General features: G+C 44.9%; 1 protein-coding gene across 4 annotated transcripts in view; it reads left to right on the forward strand.

Annotated features, from left to right (window-relative positions):
• MVB12B (multivesicular body subunit 12B) overlaps positions 1 to 21,980 on the forward strand; it is a 166,636-nt gene that overhangs the window by 9,790 nt on the left and 134,866 nt on the right. For 2 of the 4 annotated variants that reach the window (XM_063432295.1, XM_063432298.1), the window contains exons 1-2: positions 5,206 to 5,307; positions 5,444 to 5,532. In XM_063432295.1, coding sequence (XP_063288365.1) covers positions 5,482 to 5,532 — 51 coding nt within the window. In that variant the 5' untranslated portion in view covers positions 5,206 to 5,307; positions 5,444 to 5,481. Of the gene's footprint in view, positions 1 to 5,205; positions 5,369 to 5,443; positions 5,533 to 21,980 lie in introns of those variants that run through there. The other 2 variants (XM_063432296.1, XM_063432297.1) reach the window with 2 other exon arrangements.

Here is a 21,980-nt window from a genome sequence, read left to right on the forward strand (position 1 = left end):
GAGTCTTCAGCGTAGAGGTGGATTAGCAGGGTCTGGTGCAGGGTAACCGCACGTCCCCTGGTGTTGAGCACCAGCATTTGTGCAGCCACATACCAAGACCCTGATTCAGCTTATGCGGATAACAGGAACTAGGAGCTTGGAAATTAAGCAGACCTCCCAGGAGCTGAATAGGGAGGCTCTGCAGCAAGATTGTATCCAGTACTAGAAACAAGGCAAGACTAGAGATAGGCACCAAACATGAAAACAAGACAGAACTAGCAGAACCCAGAACCAGAGAAGGATAGTAAGCTAAACCCAGAACATGTACACAATACATAAGGGAACATTAACTAAACATGGGCATGACTGGACAGGACTGAACATGGACTGGGCACACAAACTAAAACAAGACAAGATAACATAGGCAAAACAAGAGGAGAAATAACTAAGCACTACATATGGAAATCATGGGGATTTAGTCACATTATATGATCATACATTGCACAAGCCTGCCAACAACGCCAATGTACCCCATATCTGGCAGGTCCTATACTGCCTAATGTATGCTAAAACAACCACAGATTCAGAACACATATATAGCACTTACCTGCAAGAAAGGACCGAGGCAGTGAGCAGCTGCCTGCAGGAACACTGAAACATAATGAAAGATGGAAACAAACAGGTGTGGCAACATAAAACAAACATTTAAAGAAAACCTTAGACTAGAAAACCAAAAACCAAGAAAAACTAAGCAAGGATAGTAAAAAGAGTACTGGATACCAGAAGCCAAGTCCAGACATCAGAACAGAGCAGAGCAGATCATGACAGTGTGTCACTTTCTCCCCCCATTCCCATTTTGAGTCACTTTCTCCCACCAGTCGCTTTGTGTGTTTTTCTCTCCGGAGCTGTTTAGACAGACTCACTGTCTATCTCAGAGTTTTCCCAGGTTGGGAGTGGCATTGCGCCCCTCCCCTTTTCCCCGCTGCAGTGCATGCTGGGAGAATGAGGATGTACTGGCCATTAGGAAGCAGCAGCCATTTTGTTGGTTAACGTAATACAGCTGACTTAGGAAGAGCTGAGACACTGGTTGTAGGTTAGGAAGCTGAATACTGTGTATAGTAAAGAAGGTCTTGTGTTAACTTATCCTGTATACAGTGAGTAATATACTGCGGACACTCACAGCATTACATTCACTCAATAAATGCCAGCCCACACTTTGGGACATAACACCCACCCAGTCCCTCTGTCTGTCACCTCGTCGCCCAGTCCCTCTGTCTGTCACCTTCTCGCCCAGTCCCTCCGTCTGTCACATTCTCACCCAGCCCCTCTGTCTGTCACCTTCTCACCCAGCCCCTCTGTCTGTCACCTTCTCGCCCCCAGCCCCTCTGTCTGTCACCTTCTCGCCCCCAGCCCCTCTGTCTGTCACCTTCTCGCCCAGTCCCTCCGTCTGTCACATTCTCACCCAGCCCCTCTGTCTGTCACCTTCTCACCCAGCCCCTCTGTCTGTCACCTTCTCGCCCAGCCCCTCTGTCTGTCACCTTCTCGCCCAGTCCCTCCGCCTGTCACCTTCTCGCCCAGCCCCTCTGTCTGTCACCTTCTCGCCCAGTCCCTCCGTCTGTCACCTTCTCGCCCGGTCCCTCTGTCTGTCACCTTCTCGCCCAGTCCCTCTGTCTGTCACCTTCTCGCCCAGCCCCTCTGTCACCTTCTCGCCCAGTCCCTTTCGTCTGTCACCTTCTCGCCCGGTCCCTCTGTCTGTCACCTTCTCGCCCAGTCCCTCTGTCTGTCACCTCGTCGCCCAGTCCCTCTGTCTGTCACCTTCTCGCCCAGCCCCTCCGTCTGTCACATTCTCACCCAGCCCCTCTGTCTGTCACCTTCTCGCCCAGTCCCTCCGTCTGTCACCTTCTCGCCCGGTCCCTCTGTCTGTCACCTTCTCGCCCAGTCCCTCTGTCTGTCACCTTCTCGCCCAGCCCCTCTGTCACCTTCTCGCCCAGTCCCTCCGTCTGTCACCTTCTCGCCCGGTCCCTCTGTCTGTCACCTTCTCGCCCAGTCCCTCTGTCTGTCACCTCGTCGCCCAGTCCCTCTGTCTGTCACCTTCTCGCCCAGCCCCTCCGTCTGTCACATTCTCACCCAGCCCCTCTGTCTGTCACCTTCTCGCCCAGCCCCTCTGTCTGTCACCTTCTCGCCCAGTCCCTCCGTCTGTCACCTTCTCGCCCAGCCCCTCCGTCTGTCACCTTCTCGCCCAGTCCCTCCGTCTGTCACCTTCTCGCCCAGCCCCTCTGTCTGTCACCTTCTCACCCAGTCCCTCTGTCTGTCACCTTCTCACCCAGCCCCTCTGTCTGTCACCTTCTCGCCCAGTCCCTCTGTCTGTCACCTTCTCGCCCAGTCCCTCTGTCTGTCACCTTCTCGCCCAGCCCCTCAGTCTGTCACCTTCTCGCCCAGTCCCTCTGTCTGTCACCTTCTCGCCCAGCCCCTCTGTCTGTCACCTTCTCGCCCAGTCCCTCCGTCTGTCACATTCTCGCCCAGCCCCTCTGTCTGTCACCTTCTCACCCAGTCCCTCCGTCTGTCATCTTCTCGCCCAGTACCTCCATCTGTCACCTTCTCGCCCAGCCCCTCTGTCTGTCACCTTCTCGCCCAGTCCCTCCGTCTGTCACCTTCTCGCCCAGTCCCTCCGTCTGTCATCTTCTCGCCCAGTACCTCCATCTGTCACCTTCTCGCCCAGCCCCTCTGTCTGTCACCTTCTCGCCCAGTCCCTCCGTCTGTCACCTTCTCACCCAGCCCCTCTGTCTGTCACCTTCTCGCCCAGTCCCTCCGTCTGTCACCTTCTCACCCAGCCCCTCTGTCTGTCACCTTCTCGCCCAGTCCCTCCGTCTGTCACCTTCTCGCCCAGCCCCTCTGTCACCTTCTCGCCCAGTCCCTTTCGTCTGTCACCTTCTCGCCCAGCCCCTCTGTCTGTCACCTTCTCGCCCAGTCCCTCTGTCTGTCACCTTATCACCCAGCCCCTCTGTCTGTCACCTTCTCGCCCAGTCCCTCTGTCTGTCACCTTCTCGCCCAGTCCCTCTGTCTGTCACCTCGCCCAGCCCCTTTGGGCGTCACCTTCTTACCCCAATCCCAATGTGTGTCACTTTATAGCCACCAGTCCCCTTTGTTTGTCCCTTTCTCTCTCCAATCCCCTTGTGCATTTTTTTCTCTCCTCTCCCCACCTTTGTGTGCCTCTTTCACCCCCACAGTCACTGTGTGTGTCACTGTCTCTGCCCCAGCCCCTTTTTGTGCCACTTGGTTCACCAGGCCCTTTGTGTCTTTTTCTCCCCTCTCAGTCTCCTTGTGTCTCTCTATTAATTTACTCCCCCTCCAGGCCACCAAGAGCGGACCATGCAGAGAGCGCTTTTTCAGCACTCTCTGCAGGGTTCTAGTACCCTAAGCATAGCGTGAGCATGGCTAATCATACACTCGCGTGACACCAGGAAACAAAGACATGATCCTAAAATTTGGAGTGGTTGGGAGGCAGAGAATGCAGTGTGTGCAGAGGATATAGGTATATGTGTGTGGAATGCAGTAAGTATTTGTGTGTAGGGTGTTGCAGTTGTGTATGTGTGAGTGTGTTTCTAGGGGACACAGTTTGTATGTGTAGAGGATGTAGTGCAGTGTAGGGACTGTTCATGTGTGGGAGGGATGAGTTAAGACTTTAATTTGTTACCACATTTTTTCTATTACTATAAAAATTATATTAGTTTAAGTAAATATTATATAATATTAAAATGTGTATTCCCTCCTTTCCCTTGCTATCTTGGTCCAGGGAGTGGGGACGTGCCTATCCCTGGTGCATCTTTTCTCAAACTCTGCCTGGTGCAGACCTATTGTGATGCGTTTGCAAGCTCTGGACTCAGACCGTTGCCATGGTAACAATATGGCGTCGCAAGAGCTGTTACCCCAGGTCTGCATCCAGCAGAGGGTAAGACCAGCCGCTCTGTGCTGCTTTCTGTGCCCTTGTCTGCTACATGAGTCTCAACAGCTTCCATCCTAAACTCACAGAGCAGACTGGGCAGGGAGAGCGGCACAGAGTGAACTTATACTAAACAGACAGGGTTATTTACTAATGTGAGAGCTAGGAATTCAAAGTGAATATCAAATGTAAGGCCAAAGTGGCCAAACTGGAGAAATTCTCAAAGTCAGCTATGCTATGCTTCCAGTTTGGCTACTTTGGCCTTAAATTTGAAATTTACGTTAAATTCACTTTGAATTCCCAGCAATTCTCACTTTAGTAAATAACCTCGAGAGAGCTGTGGTGCAAGTCCATTCTTAAGTTATTACAACTATTGTTCCTGTGACAATTTGTAATTGTCTAATTTGGTGTTAAATTTCCCCATATATAATATTTTAAAGTGCTGCGGAATAAGCTGGCACTTTATAAATGCCAATAATAATAATATCTAAATATCTCACAACATTTCAATTGGACAAAGAGTGACACTTTAATTTTAGGGGTGTGAGTCGGGGTGTGGCCAGAGGCTGGGCTGTGTTGAGACATTTTGGGTGCCTTTCTTATTTATGCATCTGAAATGTAATATAGAACAAGAACAGTGTATCTTATTGACACAAACGAATTTCTATTATTATTATTGCCATTTATATAGCGTCAACAGATTCCGTAGCGCGTTTACAATATTATAAGAGGGGGGATTTACCTACAAATAGCAAAATTACAAGAAAACTTACAGGAATGATAGGTTCAAGACGACCCTGCTCAAACAAGCATACAGTCTATAGGAGGTGGGGTATGAAACCGATTAGGACAGGAACACATTTATTGTAGTTTAAAGACCCACTATTGTTGCTGTGGAGCTCTGTTACATACTCAGACACAAAACAATATGGAACTCCAAAACAGAGACACATTAAGATAAAAAAAGAGGGACAGAGGGATTCGGGCGCAGAATATTTCCAGTTGGGAAGAATATGAGAGCGATGCTTATATATAATGCATGTAGAGGGGCTCTTTAATAAGTATTCCTAATTAAAGGTATGGCTACCAAAGTAAAACTTACACATTTACAGATTTATAAAATGTATGCATGCATACCATGTTTTCTAAGAATTTAAACCGAATCAGACATGTAAGCAAACTTATATATAGATATCTATATTATTATATTTTTACCATGAGCATCACAGTTATTAAAAACCGAAACTGTAGTTGTGCATCTTGACCACTTGGGGCTACATCCTTCCTCCTGGATTCACATACACACACGCACCCTCCTCACATGTCCACAACACTCCGCCAGTGCTGCTTGTGGATTGTAAAGTTTAAATGCCCTGGGGGTGGCTGATGTAAGCTGATGGTCGCTTAGGCAGGGGGACTGGGGTATCCCCCGAGCTTGGCAGAGACTGGGTAAGGTTTGTCCCTCTCTCCTCCATGTGTATGATATGTCTCTCTCTCTCTTTTTTTTTTTTTTTTTTTGCTCAGCCTCCCCCTCCTTTCTAGACCTCCCTCCTCGTCTGGCAATGAACAGCTGCCTTTGCATGAAAAGAAGGGACGATTTTCCACGCTTAACAGTTAAGTGCCCGTTAGATCCCCCCTCAACCTATCCTATAGAGACCATCCCTCATGTATGTGTGTGCTTATATCTTCCTTGAGATCCAGAGGTGAATCCTAAAAATCAAGCTGTATTGTCTGTTTTTCATCTTTTATTTTCTGCTGTTCTGCAATGTTCCACCAGGCCCAAGCCATCGAATTCTATGTAGATCTGTCCATTAACCCCTTAAGGGTGACACTGTAGACGTCTGCTGTCCTCTTGTACAACGGATAGAGACACATTGTCAGGAATAAAGCCGACATTGATTCATAGCCTCAAGCATATACACACACAAATATATAATATTATTATTAGTATTTTTTTCATTTGGTCCTCCCCCATTGAATCGTTTGCTCCATCCTTTCCTTCACTTTCTACTGAAGCCATGCAGGGCAGTATCCCTGAATTGTTGGCTTACATCAATAGGGGACAATAGGAGAATGATTGATTTATTTAGTGCTTTATAAACCTGTATCATGTCACTGTGTAGTGACTCAGGAGGGACAGCACTTCTCTCAGTGTCTGGCATTTAAATCCTAAAAGAATCCAGAGCTGATAATGGCCAGTATTTGTTGATAAACAGGAGGAGGAAGAGGGAGGTCCCTTTAATAAAGGCCTGGCAGGGGAAGATGAGTATGCATGCATTTAGTATGGATTTACAGTGTGTTCGAGTAGTTGTGCGTTTACATATTTTGTCCAATGTGTACAACATTATACTATATATAGTTTTTCTCTTTTCATGGTTATTTTAATTTGTGTTATGTGCCCTGTATTTTATGTGACATACTTATGGATTTGGTATTAAACAGACATGGATGTTAACATTATACAAAAATTCATCTCTTTGTGTTTATACATATGTATAATTTTGTTTCCACTTGCACACTTACAGTGGTTTTAGCATATTTAGGTCCTGAAGTGGGAAGAATGGTATTAGACCCCTCTGGCCATTAAAAATCCCTCTGATTCTTTAGCCTATTACATTCCATATCATTATACCCTTTTAATTCCCATCTGTTTAATCCAGACCTCTCATTCATAATGCCCTAGTCCACTTCTACCATTTTGGATCTCTTTACATACTTCTCCAGAACCCTGCACTTCTTGACAGTCTTTCACTAAAGTGGTGTATTCACTAAACTGTGAATTATAGTAAATAAAAAACTGAATTGCCAAACTAATATAATATAGCTAAGCAATGACTATAGCTGAGGTGGAAGTAGACAGAGACCGCACACCTCCATAAGAGCTACAATTGATGCAAGCAGAACAGGAATTGGCACAACCTCCCTGTCCCGGACACTCTATGGGTCAGTGAATAGCAACTCTATTCGAACAAAGTGCACATCAACAATTTTGTGGCCTCACAATGAGGTAATTGACTCCATATCAGCTTTTTTTAGCCTCAATTTTATCATTCCATTTTTAAATTCAAAAGAATTTGGAGTTTAGACAATAGATCCGTAATATATGAATGGTCATAAATTCTAAATTTCAGGCAGACCTGTTTTTGAGAATATGACTATTTTGGCCTACAATTTTAGTTGACTTTGAATTCCTGACAAATAGAAAGACGCAGCCTGTAATTGTGGGAGGGGTTACTTGGCTGCCACCATTACTGGGCAGATACCGTCTGGTTCATCCCTCCCACTGCTCCCTTCTCTCATATAATTCACTTGGTGGCTCTTTTATTACAGAATTGCACAAATGTTGTTTTGGCACACCGCAACAAATTTATAAATACCACTAGTTTTGTTCGGCTTTTGTCCCTGACCATAACTAACACTTTAGTAAATAACCTTGTTAGCGCTTTAACACCTTTCCGTCCTATCCAGGTTTGTTGACTGTGCTTAGGCATTTTAATGAAGCTTTGCAATGTGCACTTGGTATTTTCTCCAGCAGTGTGTATGGCTCTGCAATAGTTAACTAATATGCATGTTTTTCCTAAGAAAGCATGTCAATTACAATAAAGTAAAAAAAGGAATTACAAATAACTTGGTACAACCTGTAACTAACGTTTAGTTAGCTATAAGATTGTGCTAAAATGTAGGAAGTGACAGTTCTTTAAGATCTCTCTGCCAAATGAAGTCACACCTTGCGTATAATAGTTTGTCTTCCTCCACTTCCTACTTATCTAATGCAATTTATATATTCGATTGTTGTAACCAACAAAGTACTTTATTTACAGTTTCTACGGTTGTATCTGCTGCAATATATAAACAATGCTATTCTATTGTATATGGAGCTTCTAGTCTCTTATTCTATGATATATGTGTAGAGATGATGTCATATGCATCCAGGAAGTTATTAATGGTAAGGTAACACATCTACCTGGTGACAGTACTACATGAGATAAGCTAGGGACTTCTTTGTCTCATGTAAGAGACACAATTTTGGCTTACGTTCTGCAACCATGTCCTGTCATTTCCTATAAGCTGTCTCTCAAGATGACTGATGGGAACATAAATCTTCTTGTGCTGTAAACAATAGATGGCAATGACATTGTTGCGCATGTGTGGGATGATGTATAAAAATTGAAAAGTCCCGCATACTTGCAGGTCCAAAGTAGAAGATTGTCACTTTTGCCCCCCCTCCAAGCAAGATAATATGGTTGTTTTGTATGACCTGTAAAGCAGAGCTACCCACCAGGTAGATTCCTTGATGCTTTTTAAACTACAATTTCCACGAGGCTTTGTCATTCTTAACGCATGCAAAACATCATGGGAGTTGGAGTAGCACAACACTTGGGTATCTACCTTTTGGGCAGCCCTGATGTGAAGACCTGACAAGTGACAGTAGCACTTGTACATTTTATATTGCCCTACTGAGCTTATCCCATAAACAAAATAATTTATGGGCACTGTGCACAGGAATGGATTTTGGGAGTTGCTGTTCAGGTGTATGTACAGCAGGGGTAGGCTCAGCACTCCAGATGTTGTGAATTACATCTCCCCGATGCTGTGCAAACAATATGGCTGTAAGCGCATTATAAGAGATGTAGTCCACAACATCTGGAGTGCTGAAGGATTCCTATCCAAAATGTAGAGCATTTATTTTTGGAGAAAATAAGCTGAAAGGTATAAAGCAGTGGTTCACAAACTGTGTGCCGCTACACCCCAGGGCACAGGCACTACAAAATATTTCACCGGTGCTATGATCACAGAACCGGAAACCATCCATGCCTCACTCTCCCCTGCCAGCGTTGCAGGACCGGAAGGGAGATCAGAGATCTTCCTCACCAGCCTGCTAGCACTGCAATGCTAGGCAGCCGGCAGGGGAGGGAGAGAGGCTAAAAAAATATATAAAACACACACTCTGCATTATATACACACATACACACACACACTGCACTCACACACTGCATTATATATACACACTGCACTCACACACTGCATTATATATACACACACGGCACTCACACTGCATTATATACACACACACTACACTCACACACTGCATTATATACACACACACTACACTCACACACTGCATTATATACACACACACTACACTCACACACTGCATTATATACATACTCACACACTACATTCATTGTATACACACTACACAAACACACTGCATTCATTGTATACACACTACACAAACACACTGCATTCATTGTATACACACTACACAAACACACTGCATTCATTATACACACACTACACAAACACACTGCATTCATTGTATACACACTACACAAACACACTGCATTCATTATACACACACTACACAAACACACTGCATTCATTATACACACACTACACAAACACACTGCATTCATTATATACACACACTACACACACACTGCATTCATTATATACACACTACACAAACGCTGCATTCATTATACAAACACACTGCATACACTCTGCATTCACTATATATACACACTTACCAAATACACACTGCATCCACTACACAAACACACACAGCTCCCCTGTCTAAACACACTGCATCCACCACATGTGGCATGTATATTTTGTGCATTTACCTTTAGAAATAGTTTATTTTTTCCAAATGGTAAATGTACAGAATATCGGCAAGTTATCAGCTATCGGCCTGAAAGTTGACAGATTATCGGTATCGGCTCTAAAAATAATCAATATCGGTCGATCCCTACTCTCCATACACACATTGCCCTACATATACAGACATTTCCCTCCATACACACAGTGCCCACTATACACACACTTCCCCCTTACCCCCATATACATACAGTGCCCCTCCATACACACACACTGCCCCTCACACACACACACTACATCCTTCACAAACACAATCCAAGCCTGTACACACACTACACACACACACACACACACACACACATTTCACCCCTCACACACACAAACACCACAGTCCCTATCCCCTGCTACAGCCCCTATCCTGGCAGGCACCAGGTAAGTTGTCAAACTGTTCTTAAACAGTTTGACTAATTACCCTGGGAGGGCACTCCTGGCACCATAACCACTACAGAGTGCTGCAGTGGTTATTGTGCCTGGATTTTTTATTTAAATAATCTACCAGTGCCCCTCCTGAGATTAGGTTCTGGATCCGCCCCTGACCTGGAAACATTTTTGCAGAACAGGAGCCCAGTATATGCCGCAGCGCTGTACATATACACAACCTCGAAATTTGTTTTAACTTTGTGCGCCTTTGAAAAATATTGAAATATTAAGGGCACCTTGAACCTGAAAAGTTTGGGTACCACTAGTATAAAGAATAGAGCTATGGAGCAAAACGAGCAGCCTGATTTAGAACGGATTCCAAATTTTACATGTTTTTTGCTCAAAATTTTCAGGTTACAACAGATTGCTATGCCTTGAAATATCAGTCAGAAATGTGATTTAGATTTCTTCCACCCTCTTCTTGTTTTTTTTTGGTAACTGGGTAATTTGACTACAGTGTGACAGATCATTGCTTATAAATCTAAAACTAAATAAATAAAAAAAAAAAAGACAAGTAGTTGGAAATTCAGACAAATCCATTTTTAAGAGAAATCCTAGAAGTTGCTTGATCAATACAATATGGCTTCTTACTTTGTGACAGAGGGTATATTGTCAAATCACATGATTACTACAGTATGACTATCTCTTAACAACAATATCTTCATTGCTGGATTGATTTAAGGTGCTAAAACATTTGTGGGCTGCTAACAACTTTACATTTCCTGTCCTACTTAATATAGAGGGTCTTGCTGCTTCACTGGTAAGGTCCGGAAACATGTTGTACTGAGTAAACACAGCTGTTCTTTTCAAATCTATGCAAGAAGAAGGCAAAAATGTGTCTAAAGAAATAAGCTCCATATACTACTACATGAAGTACAGTTGGTTTACATGCTTTGTTTTATCCCTAGTTGTTAAGGGGGCACCAAGTAATTTTATGATTATAAAGCTCACTCCAATTTCCAGCTGTAAAGAAAATGTTTGGCTGAAGAAAGGGGGGCTAGTGTTTTGGGAAGGTATTGGAGCTTGCCCAATGTTATGACCAATGTTGTGATCAGATTCTAAAGATTTTTTTTTTTAAAGGCCTTGAAGGGGGGGGGGGGGGCATTGCTAACCACCGGACAAGATGGATGCATAATTCATAGCTCCGGCACCCGAGCTCTTAATCCATTCCAATCCCAGCATGCAAAACGCTGAGAAATGACACAATTCGACAATGTTGCAGCACAAGAACAAGAAGAGCGCCTCTAAAGCTGACAAACTGATTTTTTTCCCATCAGAAACCGCAGTCTGCATTCTCGGGCCTACAGGCCTTTACTCAAGATGGCGCCGAAGACAGTGACCTGTCACCCATACCCTCCCACAAGGAAGAGGCACTGACTCCGAGCTATCTAACACAAGCTCTCAATGCCCTCTCCCAAAGGCTGATTACGTCCTGGCAGCACTCCATGGACTCACTGCGCAAATATGTCCAAGAACTGGGCAGATGCACTGTGCATGTCGAAAACAAAGATGGATGACTTTGCATCAGCGCACACCGATGGGACGGGGGGGGGGGAGGAAGCTGAAGCTGCTCCATGCCCTGGCAGGCAATGCCTTGGGAGCTCCTTGGAGTTGGATAAAAAGGGAGTCTGGATGCAACCTTTTGCATGGCGGGATGCTACCTTGCTAAAGTATGGATGACACGTACCAGCGCATCCACTTGATGGTTGGCGCCGATGGGGCACAGAACCCATGTTTTATTATATCACATTTGCACGCTTCAAGCCTGGGCTAACTGGGTGGGGGGTCACATATCCTGTTTAAAATGTCATAGTTAATCCCTAAGGTTTGTGAAACTTGCTAATGCTCTACGCGGATGAGTCCTCATTATATATTTGATGCCGTGATAGGAGTACCTAATCCCTCAGCACTGTATGCGGTTATGTTTTGGGAGATGCTATAGAAGCGGTGGGCTGGCGCCTTGGCCCCTCGTCTCCTCCTTCAAGTTCTGGGAGGGTAGGGGATGACGTGTCCCGTGACCCCACTGGGTCAAAATCTGGGAACGACCCGAGGGCGAGAAGGGATGTTACAAACGTTCACTTTAAAATTTACGAGATCTTTAGCCACTTCGCAAGATCTTTAGTTCCTACCCCCATGGTGCAACGATCCTGCACCAAACTCCCTATAGGGGGCAACTGTACAGACCCCTACACCGTTTACCCTGAAATATCCCTTCCCTCCTCCAAGTTTTCTTCCCTGTCCTTATGCCACAGACCCAAAGAGTCAAACGGCTACTTTCACCACATGTTGTGTTTTCTAATTAAACCAGCTCCACATAGCACTCACGAATTATGAAAATACAAACTATTACTGTACGCGGGCTGAACACACCACATAAAAGGCTTTTACTCTTAAACAGCGCAAAAAAGGAAAAAAAATCGATATCCTGTGTATTCAAGAAACATATTTTTGCCCATAACAGTGTGCCAAAGTTCGCCTTACAAGATTTCCCAAACCAATACCATTTTACTCACACCTCCAAATCCAGAGGTGTCTCCATTCTGCTACATAACTCCCTCTGATGCCCAAGGTAGGTACATAATCCTACATTGTATCATAAATAATGTGACATACACATTAGTTGGTATTTATGACCCGAACGATAACCAAAAGAACTTCCTACACAGAGTGCTCTCCAAAATACCCACTCCACAACTCCCATACTTGATACTTTGTGGCAATCTAAATCACATATTACACCTGTATCTAGACACTACAGTTCCTTCAAAAACATTGAGACAGAAGTCTCTCTCCACATTGTAAAGCACTCAACAAATTGCTCCTTGAATATGACTTATGACGCCTGGCGGACCAAACAGCCGAGAATATACATACTTCATCCTGGTACATAAAACTTACTCGAGGATAGACTTTGTATTCTTAGCCAGCAACTTTCTTCCACTACTAACAGACTGCTACATTGGTGAGATAATATGTACAGATCACGCCCCAACAACCCTCATGTTTACGAGACCCATTCCCACATAGAGGCAGGGCCCCATGGAGCCTTAATGAGTCCTTGCTGAACAACCCAGACTTCAAAGCCACACTGGAGAAGGAAATCTCCTCATATTTTGAAATAAATAGCACACCAGATGTTTCACCCCCCGCGGTATGGCAGGCCCAGAAAAAAAGCTGTCATGCGCAGCTTAGTCATTAGCCAAGCATCATATTTCAAACATATCTCACAACAGGAATATACCACATTATTGAAAACACTGAGAAACCAAACCTATACACAGCTCCTTAGACCAACAGCGCTGGGACAGCTCCAGATAGATCAACCTAACAAAACTAAACGACTTCTTGTTCACCAAAACCACACTCGTTCTTCAAAAACTAAAACTACAAACCTATATCCACGGTAATAGTGCAGGAAACTCTTTAGCCTCCCTGCTGCGAAATAAACAAAGCAAGTACAAAATTACATATCTGATCTTGTCCGCTGGCACCAGTATTCAATCTACAAGATATTAATGACAACATGGCAAACTTTTATAAAACACTCAAGGGAGCAGACCAACCTACAGAACAAGAAACACCAAACTTTTTCTCAAATTACGCTTCCCTCTCTAACTCTGACACAGTGCGAAACGCTGCAAGCCCCAATCTCCCTCAGGGAACTCACACACCATCAACACTCTTCCCCCTGGGAAATCACCGGGCCCAGATGGCTTCACAAATCATTATTACAAAACATTTTCCAAGCTCCTTGCCCCACACCTCCTAACAACGCTCAACAATATCATAGACACGGGACACATACCACCAGAAATGCTTTTAGCCCACATTGCAACACTCCTGAAACCAGGGAAACCCCTCAATAGACCGCAAAACCGGCCTATATCTGTCAGGGGCCAGGAACCAGACAGAGACAGAACTAGATGCAAAAACACATTTATTAATAAATAGAAAATAAAGTAATAACCAAAAGCAAAGTCCTGGAGGCAACCAGGGGTCAGGCACCAAAGCGGGTAGTCAGACGAGCCAGGATCAGGAGAACGGAGAGCAGCGAAGTCAGGAACAAGGCCAGAGTCAGGAACTCACAGGAACAAGGAGACTTCTGGGGAACAGGAAACCACGCAAGGGCAAGGAGGTACTGGGATATGCTGCTTAAATAGGCTGCCTGATTAGCAGCAGGGATGGTTAATACTATAAGGTGAGTTACCGTGGCAACATACTGAAGGAGCTGATTGTTAATCTCAGCTGAAAACTCAGACACAGAAAAAGGAAGGGTTGCTGTTTAAAACAGCAAATAAACCCTGACAATATCCTTGTTAAATTCAGATACCAAAATGCCGGCAAAGATAAATGCCAATCGGCTCTCAACCATGCTTCCCACTGTGATACACGGGGATCAGGTGGTGGGCAGGCAGGGCGTTGACGGGACAAGGAAACTCTTAAACCTATTATACAGAGCATGCAGCGTGGGGAGGCCCAGTGTATTCATCTCGCTAGATGCCGAAAAGCCTTTGATCGACTGCACTGGCGCTTCCTCACCGCTGTGTTAGAGAAATTCCACTTCCCACCGAACTTTGTCATTAATGTCAGCACTTTACTCTGACCCATCTGCCTGGGTTGCAAACAGTGGATTTCTGTCCTCTGAGTTCAAAATTACAAATGGAATGCGGCAAGGGTAACTCCCTTTCTCCCCCCCCCGCTTTACATTTTAGCTTTGGAACCCCTGGTACACCTCATACGTGTGGTCCAGAATATAAGTGGCATTTCAGTGGGTGAAACTGAATATAAACTCTCAATGTTTGCAGGCGACATGATGTTGTCCTTCGCAAACCCTGAAACATCCTTACTACATTTCAGGGACATCCTAACGAGATATAGCGCCTGCTCATACTACAAATTAAATATTACAAAGGCGAAGGCAATGCACGTTCATTTGAACACTGCATCATTAAATGGGTTGAAAACCAAATACGCATACAAATGGGGAAAAGATAGCCTCACCTTCCTGGGCATATAATTCACAGTCAACCCCAGAGCCTATTCCAGGCTAACTATACCAAACTGTCCAAAAGCATAAAACACCAACTCCTAAGCTGGAAAGGCAAATATGTGTCCTGGATGGGACATATAGGAGCCATAAAAATGATCCTTCTCCCTAAACTCCAATATCTGTTCCGCACGCTGCCCATCAAACTCCCGTCACAATACTTGAGGGACACACAAAAAATGCTCAGTGACTACATATGGGATAACAAACAACCCAGGGTAGCTGCCTCAACACTTTACAGACCCTTTAGGCAAGGCGGATTGCGTGTACCGTAGACAGAAGTACAAACATATCATGGCTACGACCCTAACCCTATGCGTGTGGGATGCGCATCGTTCCACATCGCTCACTAACCACACTGTCTCACTGGCGATGCCATTGAAAGCTTTTACGACCCTCATACCAAATTTTACTGCATCACTGTGGTCCACCCATGGCATTCACCGCCTACACCAAATGGTACATGCACAAAGCCTACACATGTTTGAACACTTTCAGACCTTATATAACCAGATATGGCTTGGTTTACATATCTTCAAATCAGATCTTGGTTCCATAAACATTCTGCTAATGATATGCACCCTGTAAATGGGTGGCAGTTGTCGGACTTGAAGAAATTCTGCATGCAACAGAAGGTTCCCACCAAACTCATCTCTTCCCTATACATAGCTGCGACCCAGCGACGAGGTAGTGAGAGACCTTACTTTATTAAAGCCTGGGAGACAGACTTTTGAGAAAACATTAGGGGACACACAATGGTCTAGAATTTTTCGGGCAAACAAAATGATTACTCTTTGCACACCACACATCGAATTATCCAGGAAAATCCTAAATCGTTGGTACCTTGTGCCCGCCAGACTGAGACATATGAGACCAGGCTCATCCGGCATGTGCTGGAAATGCCAGACACAGCGTGGCACAATGTACCATATATGATGGACGTGCCTTAATATTACACCATTTTGGGACAAGGTTGCAACACTAATTTTGAATTCTACACAGGAGAATTTACCAAAAGACCCAGAAATATATTTACTGCAACTCATCCCAAAGGATATGCCAAAACACAAACAATACCTGATCTACCACATTCTCATAGCAGCCCTAACCACCATTAGCAAAGCCCATCCAATTACTGTGTCTATTAGACTGTTGGAAATGGGATTCTATTATAGACGTGAAATGCTAACTACATTTGAGTGCCGGACGATATGGCAAACTGGTACGCCCAAACAGACTTCCATGGGACGGGCCTTGACGAAATGGGTATTAGACCCCATCCTGACAACCTGGGGCACAGACCCGGAGTACTTGCGCTAAGCCACCCACCCAAAAAAGTCAAACCAATAATATCTGATGCATATAGTCTTGGTACTTACATCACCCCTAGGATCACCAGAGCCACATATCGTACTATCAATGGGCCGGCTCCTGCTGACTTGCCTTAACAAATACCCCCAAGTCACATGTGATAGCAAACCGCCCTCCATGAATTGGTTTTGGTGCCTACAGTGTCCCTTTAAGCAAGATAACGATGTTCTCTAAGAATCAACTGTATACCTTCCTTATATGATGACGACCAACATTGTAACACGACGAACTTGGTAAATATACTTTTACCCTTTTTGTACAACCTTGCTACTTTTATACTATGCACCTTACAAATTGTTAAAGGGACACTCCAGGCACCCAGACCACTTCTGCTCATTGGAGTGGTCTGGGTGCCAACTCTCACTACTCCTAACCCTGCAAGTGTAATTATTGCAGTTTTTTATAAACTGCAAAAATTACCTTGCAGGGTTAACTCCACCTCTAGTGGCAGTCTATTAGACAGCCACTAGAGGGAACTTCCTGCTCTATAGCACAGGAAACCTGTGCTAGAGCGTCGCTGGACGTCCTCACGCTGTGTGAGGACCTCCAGCGTCGCTCAAATCCCCATAGGAAAGCATTGAAATTCGTGATCCGTCTCGCCCACTGGCCGACAGAAGCACAGGGAGGAGCGGCGCGGATGAGGAGACAGCGGCGAGGGACATCGCCGCTGCCTCAGGTAAGTGACTGAAGGGGTTTTCACCCCTTCAGTAACTGGGGATTGGTGGATGGGAGGGAGAGGGACCCTCCAGTGCCAGGAAAACAGATCGTTTTCCTGGCACTGGAGTTTCCCTTTAAGAAAAAAACAAAAACCTTGAAGCTTTTTTTTTTTTTTTTTTTAATTCTTTATTTTGATTGTGCAACGAGATTAACACATGGGCCCACAGTGCCACAACAGCTACTGCTGGCTATTCAATGCATACAATGTTGTAATATAAGCTCGAGATGCACATTTTGATAGTTTAACTGGTCATTTCAAAACATATTATAGTATAGATAATGGTTATTAGTGGGAAACAGCTACACATGGTCTCGTTAACAGTAGTCATCGTTATTCAGACTGCAATGTTTTAAGTTAGTAAATCATAGTATGTAAGTAATATATTAAAAGTGTGAAGCTGGTGAGTATGATTATGGGACTTCCTTGAGTGTGGGCGACTTAAGGTCGGGATGTTAGTTGACCTATGTCTGGGGGGTTCGCGGGAGTACTGTCATGCTTTTTTTTAGCCTTTGTGTGGCTGCCTAGGGATGGCAACTGTTACTGCCTTTCCGGCAGTCACTGCTCAGGATAAGTATGTGACTTGCCTCTTAGCTTTTACGCTGCTGCTGCACGCCCAGGCACATCACGCCCGGCATCAGTTATATGACGTCCGTTCGTGTTGTATGACTCACTTTGGATCCCTTATTGTCTGCTCTGCTTCCTCCACATTCTCGCATCCCTTCACCCATTGCAGTGGTCACTCTCACTCCCTTATGCCCTGTCCCTATTTGTCACTAGCCCTCTCCCTGTCTGTGAGGTGGTCTTGTGCCTACTCACGTTCATGTGCCTTATTCCTTTTCCTTTATGTGGTCGCTTGTGTGTGAGTTGCTGTGCTGTGAGCCCTCTGCCCAGTGTAGTCTAAGGGGGATATGTTGTTCCCTGCTCCAGGGTTTCTCAGAAGGGCGGCCATGGATCGCAATGGGATAGGCTACCTTTGTGGGTCTAGAGAGCATCTAAAGCTGCTTAGGTGCTGTCATGCGCCCGGGTCTGCTGCCCCGTGTACCCTATTGGTATGGAGTCTGCTCACTCCCCCCCCGTCACGTGTCCTTCTCATTTCCACTCTCGCTGGTGAACTTGCCCATCCCCGTCTTTCCCCACATCTCCGTCATGGGCCGTGTTGTGCAAGTGTTGGGTTTGGGGTGTCCGATACAGTGTGGCTACCCTTGCAATATCAATAGATGCGTCTCTGAATAAAACATTTTTTAATTGAGAGGGAAGAAACAAGAAAAAAAAAAGGGAAAAATGATAACCAACTGGGGTAAATGTCAATATAGACACCTGGGGGCCTGTAAAGAGCTTAGTGCACCCAAGTGTCTCCAACCTGCCCGTTGGGCTGGCGTATGTTTAGATCTCTAGCGTGCTAACAGTCCTATGGAGGGTTCTGTGGACGTGGCTTTCTCTGTGCCCCTATTCCCACTGAGCCTCTCTCCTGTGCTGCTTTGTCACTGGTGGTGCTGGGGGTCTTGCCTCTCTCCTGTCCAGGGAGTCCGGGCTGAGGGAGTTGGAGCTCCTGAAGGAAGGTTGTGGGGTCTTCCTCTGCTGAAAGCGAAAGAACTCTGTCCCCGTGTGGCACCACCAGCGTGCCAGACGCCCCCCATCTGTATCTAATGCCGCGGTCTCTCAGCTGCCGTGTGATTGGCATGAATCTTCTTTCTAGCAGCGTTGCAAAAGGTAAGTCATCAGATACCTTGATGTGAAGGTTATCCACCGTGGTGGTGGGCGTCTTCCTCGTTTGGGCCATAATTGCCGCTTTTACCGCTACGTCTCGGGTAAGGGCGATAATGTCCCTGGGGGCATCCGCGGGGGCGGCCACGGCCTTCCGGATCCTGAATGCCGCTGTAATTGGCCATGTTTCGCCGTTTTTCTTTGCTGCCATCGCGGTCGCCATTTTGTTGGTAAACTCTAGCAAGGCTTCTGGGCCTATTGTTTCCGGTGCGCCACGGATTCGAACATTTCTCTTGCGGTGCCTGGCTTCTATCGCGGTCACTGTGCGGGTAAGTCGCAGGAGTTGCTGGTTCAGGGAGGTGACTTGGGTTTGGGTCTCTGCAATGAGAGTGTCTCTGTCTCTGTCGCCCTCCCTAGTCTCCACTGCTCCCAGACGCGCCGTGACTCCGGTTATCTCAGATCGCACCACGTCTAGGTCCGACTTCCAGACCCTCCGTAAGTCTAGTAATAGCTTTTTAATATCGCCTTTTGTAGAGGGCGATTCATCAGAGTCGGAGTCTTCCGTCTGGTACACTGCGTTGGTGGTCTGTGTGGTCGGGGGCCCCTTTCTTGGGCCGATGCCTCTGAGTCACTGGAGCTTTGGTCGCCACCCTGCGCCATCTTAGGTTGTGTCTGCTTTTGCGGCCTATTGAAGGACCGTCTGATGTCTGGCGTGTTTGAGCCCTCCAGGCAGGTTGTTTTCTTATGTTTTCGCCCCATCTTGACGTCGGGGTTATCTGGATCAGTATTAGGCTGGTTTTCTGGTCAAATTCTGGTAATTTTCGTGGCAATTTGTCGGTTTAAACAGTGTGTTCAGCCGGAGCTCCACACCAGCACGTCTGGTTTGCTGCTCGGCTAGCCACGCCCCCTGGAATCTTTTTTGGCATAAAGAAAATCAGCTCAGTTAGGACCACCCAATGGCAATGTGTCCTCCGGGGCCCAGTCAGTGATGTAGCCTTTTAAAAGCGCAACCAGGCACCTGTAATGATGCCAATGCAGGGAGTCACTACATTCAAGCTAACACAGAGCCTCGCAGGAGGAAGACAGAGTAGGGGATTGGGTTGGGAGAACTTTTTAACTCCCAACAGCCTCAGGCAACCCAGTGGACCAGGTAAGCCACCCTCCATTACCCTAAAGGTAGGAAACGGGAGGGTGGCTTGAAATGTGTAAATTTTGCATGCATGTCTGTATGTGTGTATGCATGTCTGTGTCTCTTTGTCTGTGTATCTGCACGTGTGTCAGTGTATGCCTCTGTTTCTTTGTATGTCTGTGTACCTGTGTTTGTATCTGTATGAATTGAAAAAGACCTTTGTTGGTCGAAACGTTGCTTGACGTTGCATTTCTTCCTAATAAATAAATTTCTTCCTAATAAATCTAAAAAAAGACGGTTTCAATTTTGAGTGCCTGTGGTCCTTTTCTTCTTTCGTGTATCTGTATGAATGTCATTGTGCGTCATTCTGTGTATATGTATGCATGTTAATGTGTCTGTATATCTACCCATGTGTCTGTGCATCTGTATATGTTTTTGTTGTCTGTGTATCTGCATGTCTGTAGCTGTGTATGTTTGTATCTGTGACAGTATGTGTGTGACTATGTATATGTGCATACATCTCAGCTTTCAAATACCAACACTACACACACACATTTACCCCTGCATTCAAATGTCAACACTACATACACACTTGTACATGCAAAGGTAAACCCTACACAATTGTAAAGCACTGCTTTCAAATTGCTACAGTACATAAAAACACTACACATAAGCTACATTCACACACACACACATTCCATACGAAAACATGCTTGCATTCAAATACACAAACACTGCTCTGTGCTAAATACAACCCTGTAAGGATGGGCAAATGGTAGATCCCCAGCTGACAAATAATTGTGGGAGCTGGACGACAGATGGGGGTCCAAAAATGTTCTTGCACCAGGGCCCTCTCTACTCTAGTTCCACCAATCAACACAATATTCAAGGATATAATTGATATATATGTGATCAGGTTGTTGATCCAAGGAGAAATCTGATTGCCATTATGGAGTCAAGAAGGATTTTTTTTTTTTGGTGGCATAATTGGAAATGGCTACAATTGGGTTGTTTGTCTTCTGTTGGATTAACTGCATAAAAGAATTGGTTTCAAGGTGGAACATGAGGGACTTGAATTATTATTATTTTTTCTTCATCAACCTAGACTACTATGTAATGCTATATGCAGAGTGAAGCAACGTATTCTGGTAGAAGATATAAAATCTTCATGGAATGCTCCTAAAGACTGTTGGCATTTCATTGGAATTCAAACAAAGTCAACATATATAACACAAAATAGACCTCTTGTATATTTTGTCTTGTATATTTTTTTCACTTGCAATCAGGACTGTTGTGAAGCATGCTACTTTCATGTTTCATATTGAAATATGCAGTTGATAAAGCTTCAAACCAATTGCATTCCTTATTAATGGTTGGTTCTGTTTAAGTGCAGTTTGATTCAAAATCCAAAAATGTCAAGCATTTTTGTGTGTGCATGTGCAAATGGCAAACATTTGGAAAGTGTGCTGGTTGTTACATTCTATCTGAGTACTCTGCCTCCAGTTACACTATACAGAACATAGTATGTGGGACTGTATGCTAGGTGCACCAGGGGTGTAAACTATCCTTTGTATAGAATGCTGAATGTTCAATTAAACAATTACATACATATTTTACTGGTCAGCCTGATTTTAACCACCCACCCATACTTTGTCTCTCCTATTTCCATGTCCTATGCTGGGGTTCCTTGCCAACTCTAAGTCTGTCTCAGTATTTTTGCAACTTTTTCAGTGTCACTGTCTTCTTCCATGCTATCTTTGTATCTTCCCATGTCTAATATCAGGGTAACTTTGGTGGTCTAGCGGCTTCAGTAGGAGGTTGTCCTTGCACATGCACATCTCTCTTGTTCTTTCTCTCACTGCTCCTGTTATGTGAGATGCATGGGGGGAAAAAAAAGAAGGAAAGAAAAAACCTCATGTGTTCCTCTTCCAAACTAATGAGAGAGACAAATTATAAATATTTCTTACAAGTTCATTTTGATAACATACAATGGTATATGCATTATTGCAAT

The sequence above is a fragment of the Pelobates fuscus genome, chromosome 9 (assembly GCF_036172605.1).
Source record: "Pelobates fuscus isolate aPelFus1 chromosome 9, aPelFus1.pri, whole genome shotgun sequence".
NCBI lineage: Eukaryota > Metazoa > Chordata > Amphibia > Anura > Pelobatidae > Pelobates > Pelobates fuscus.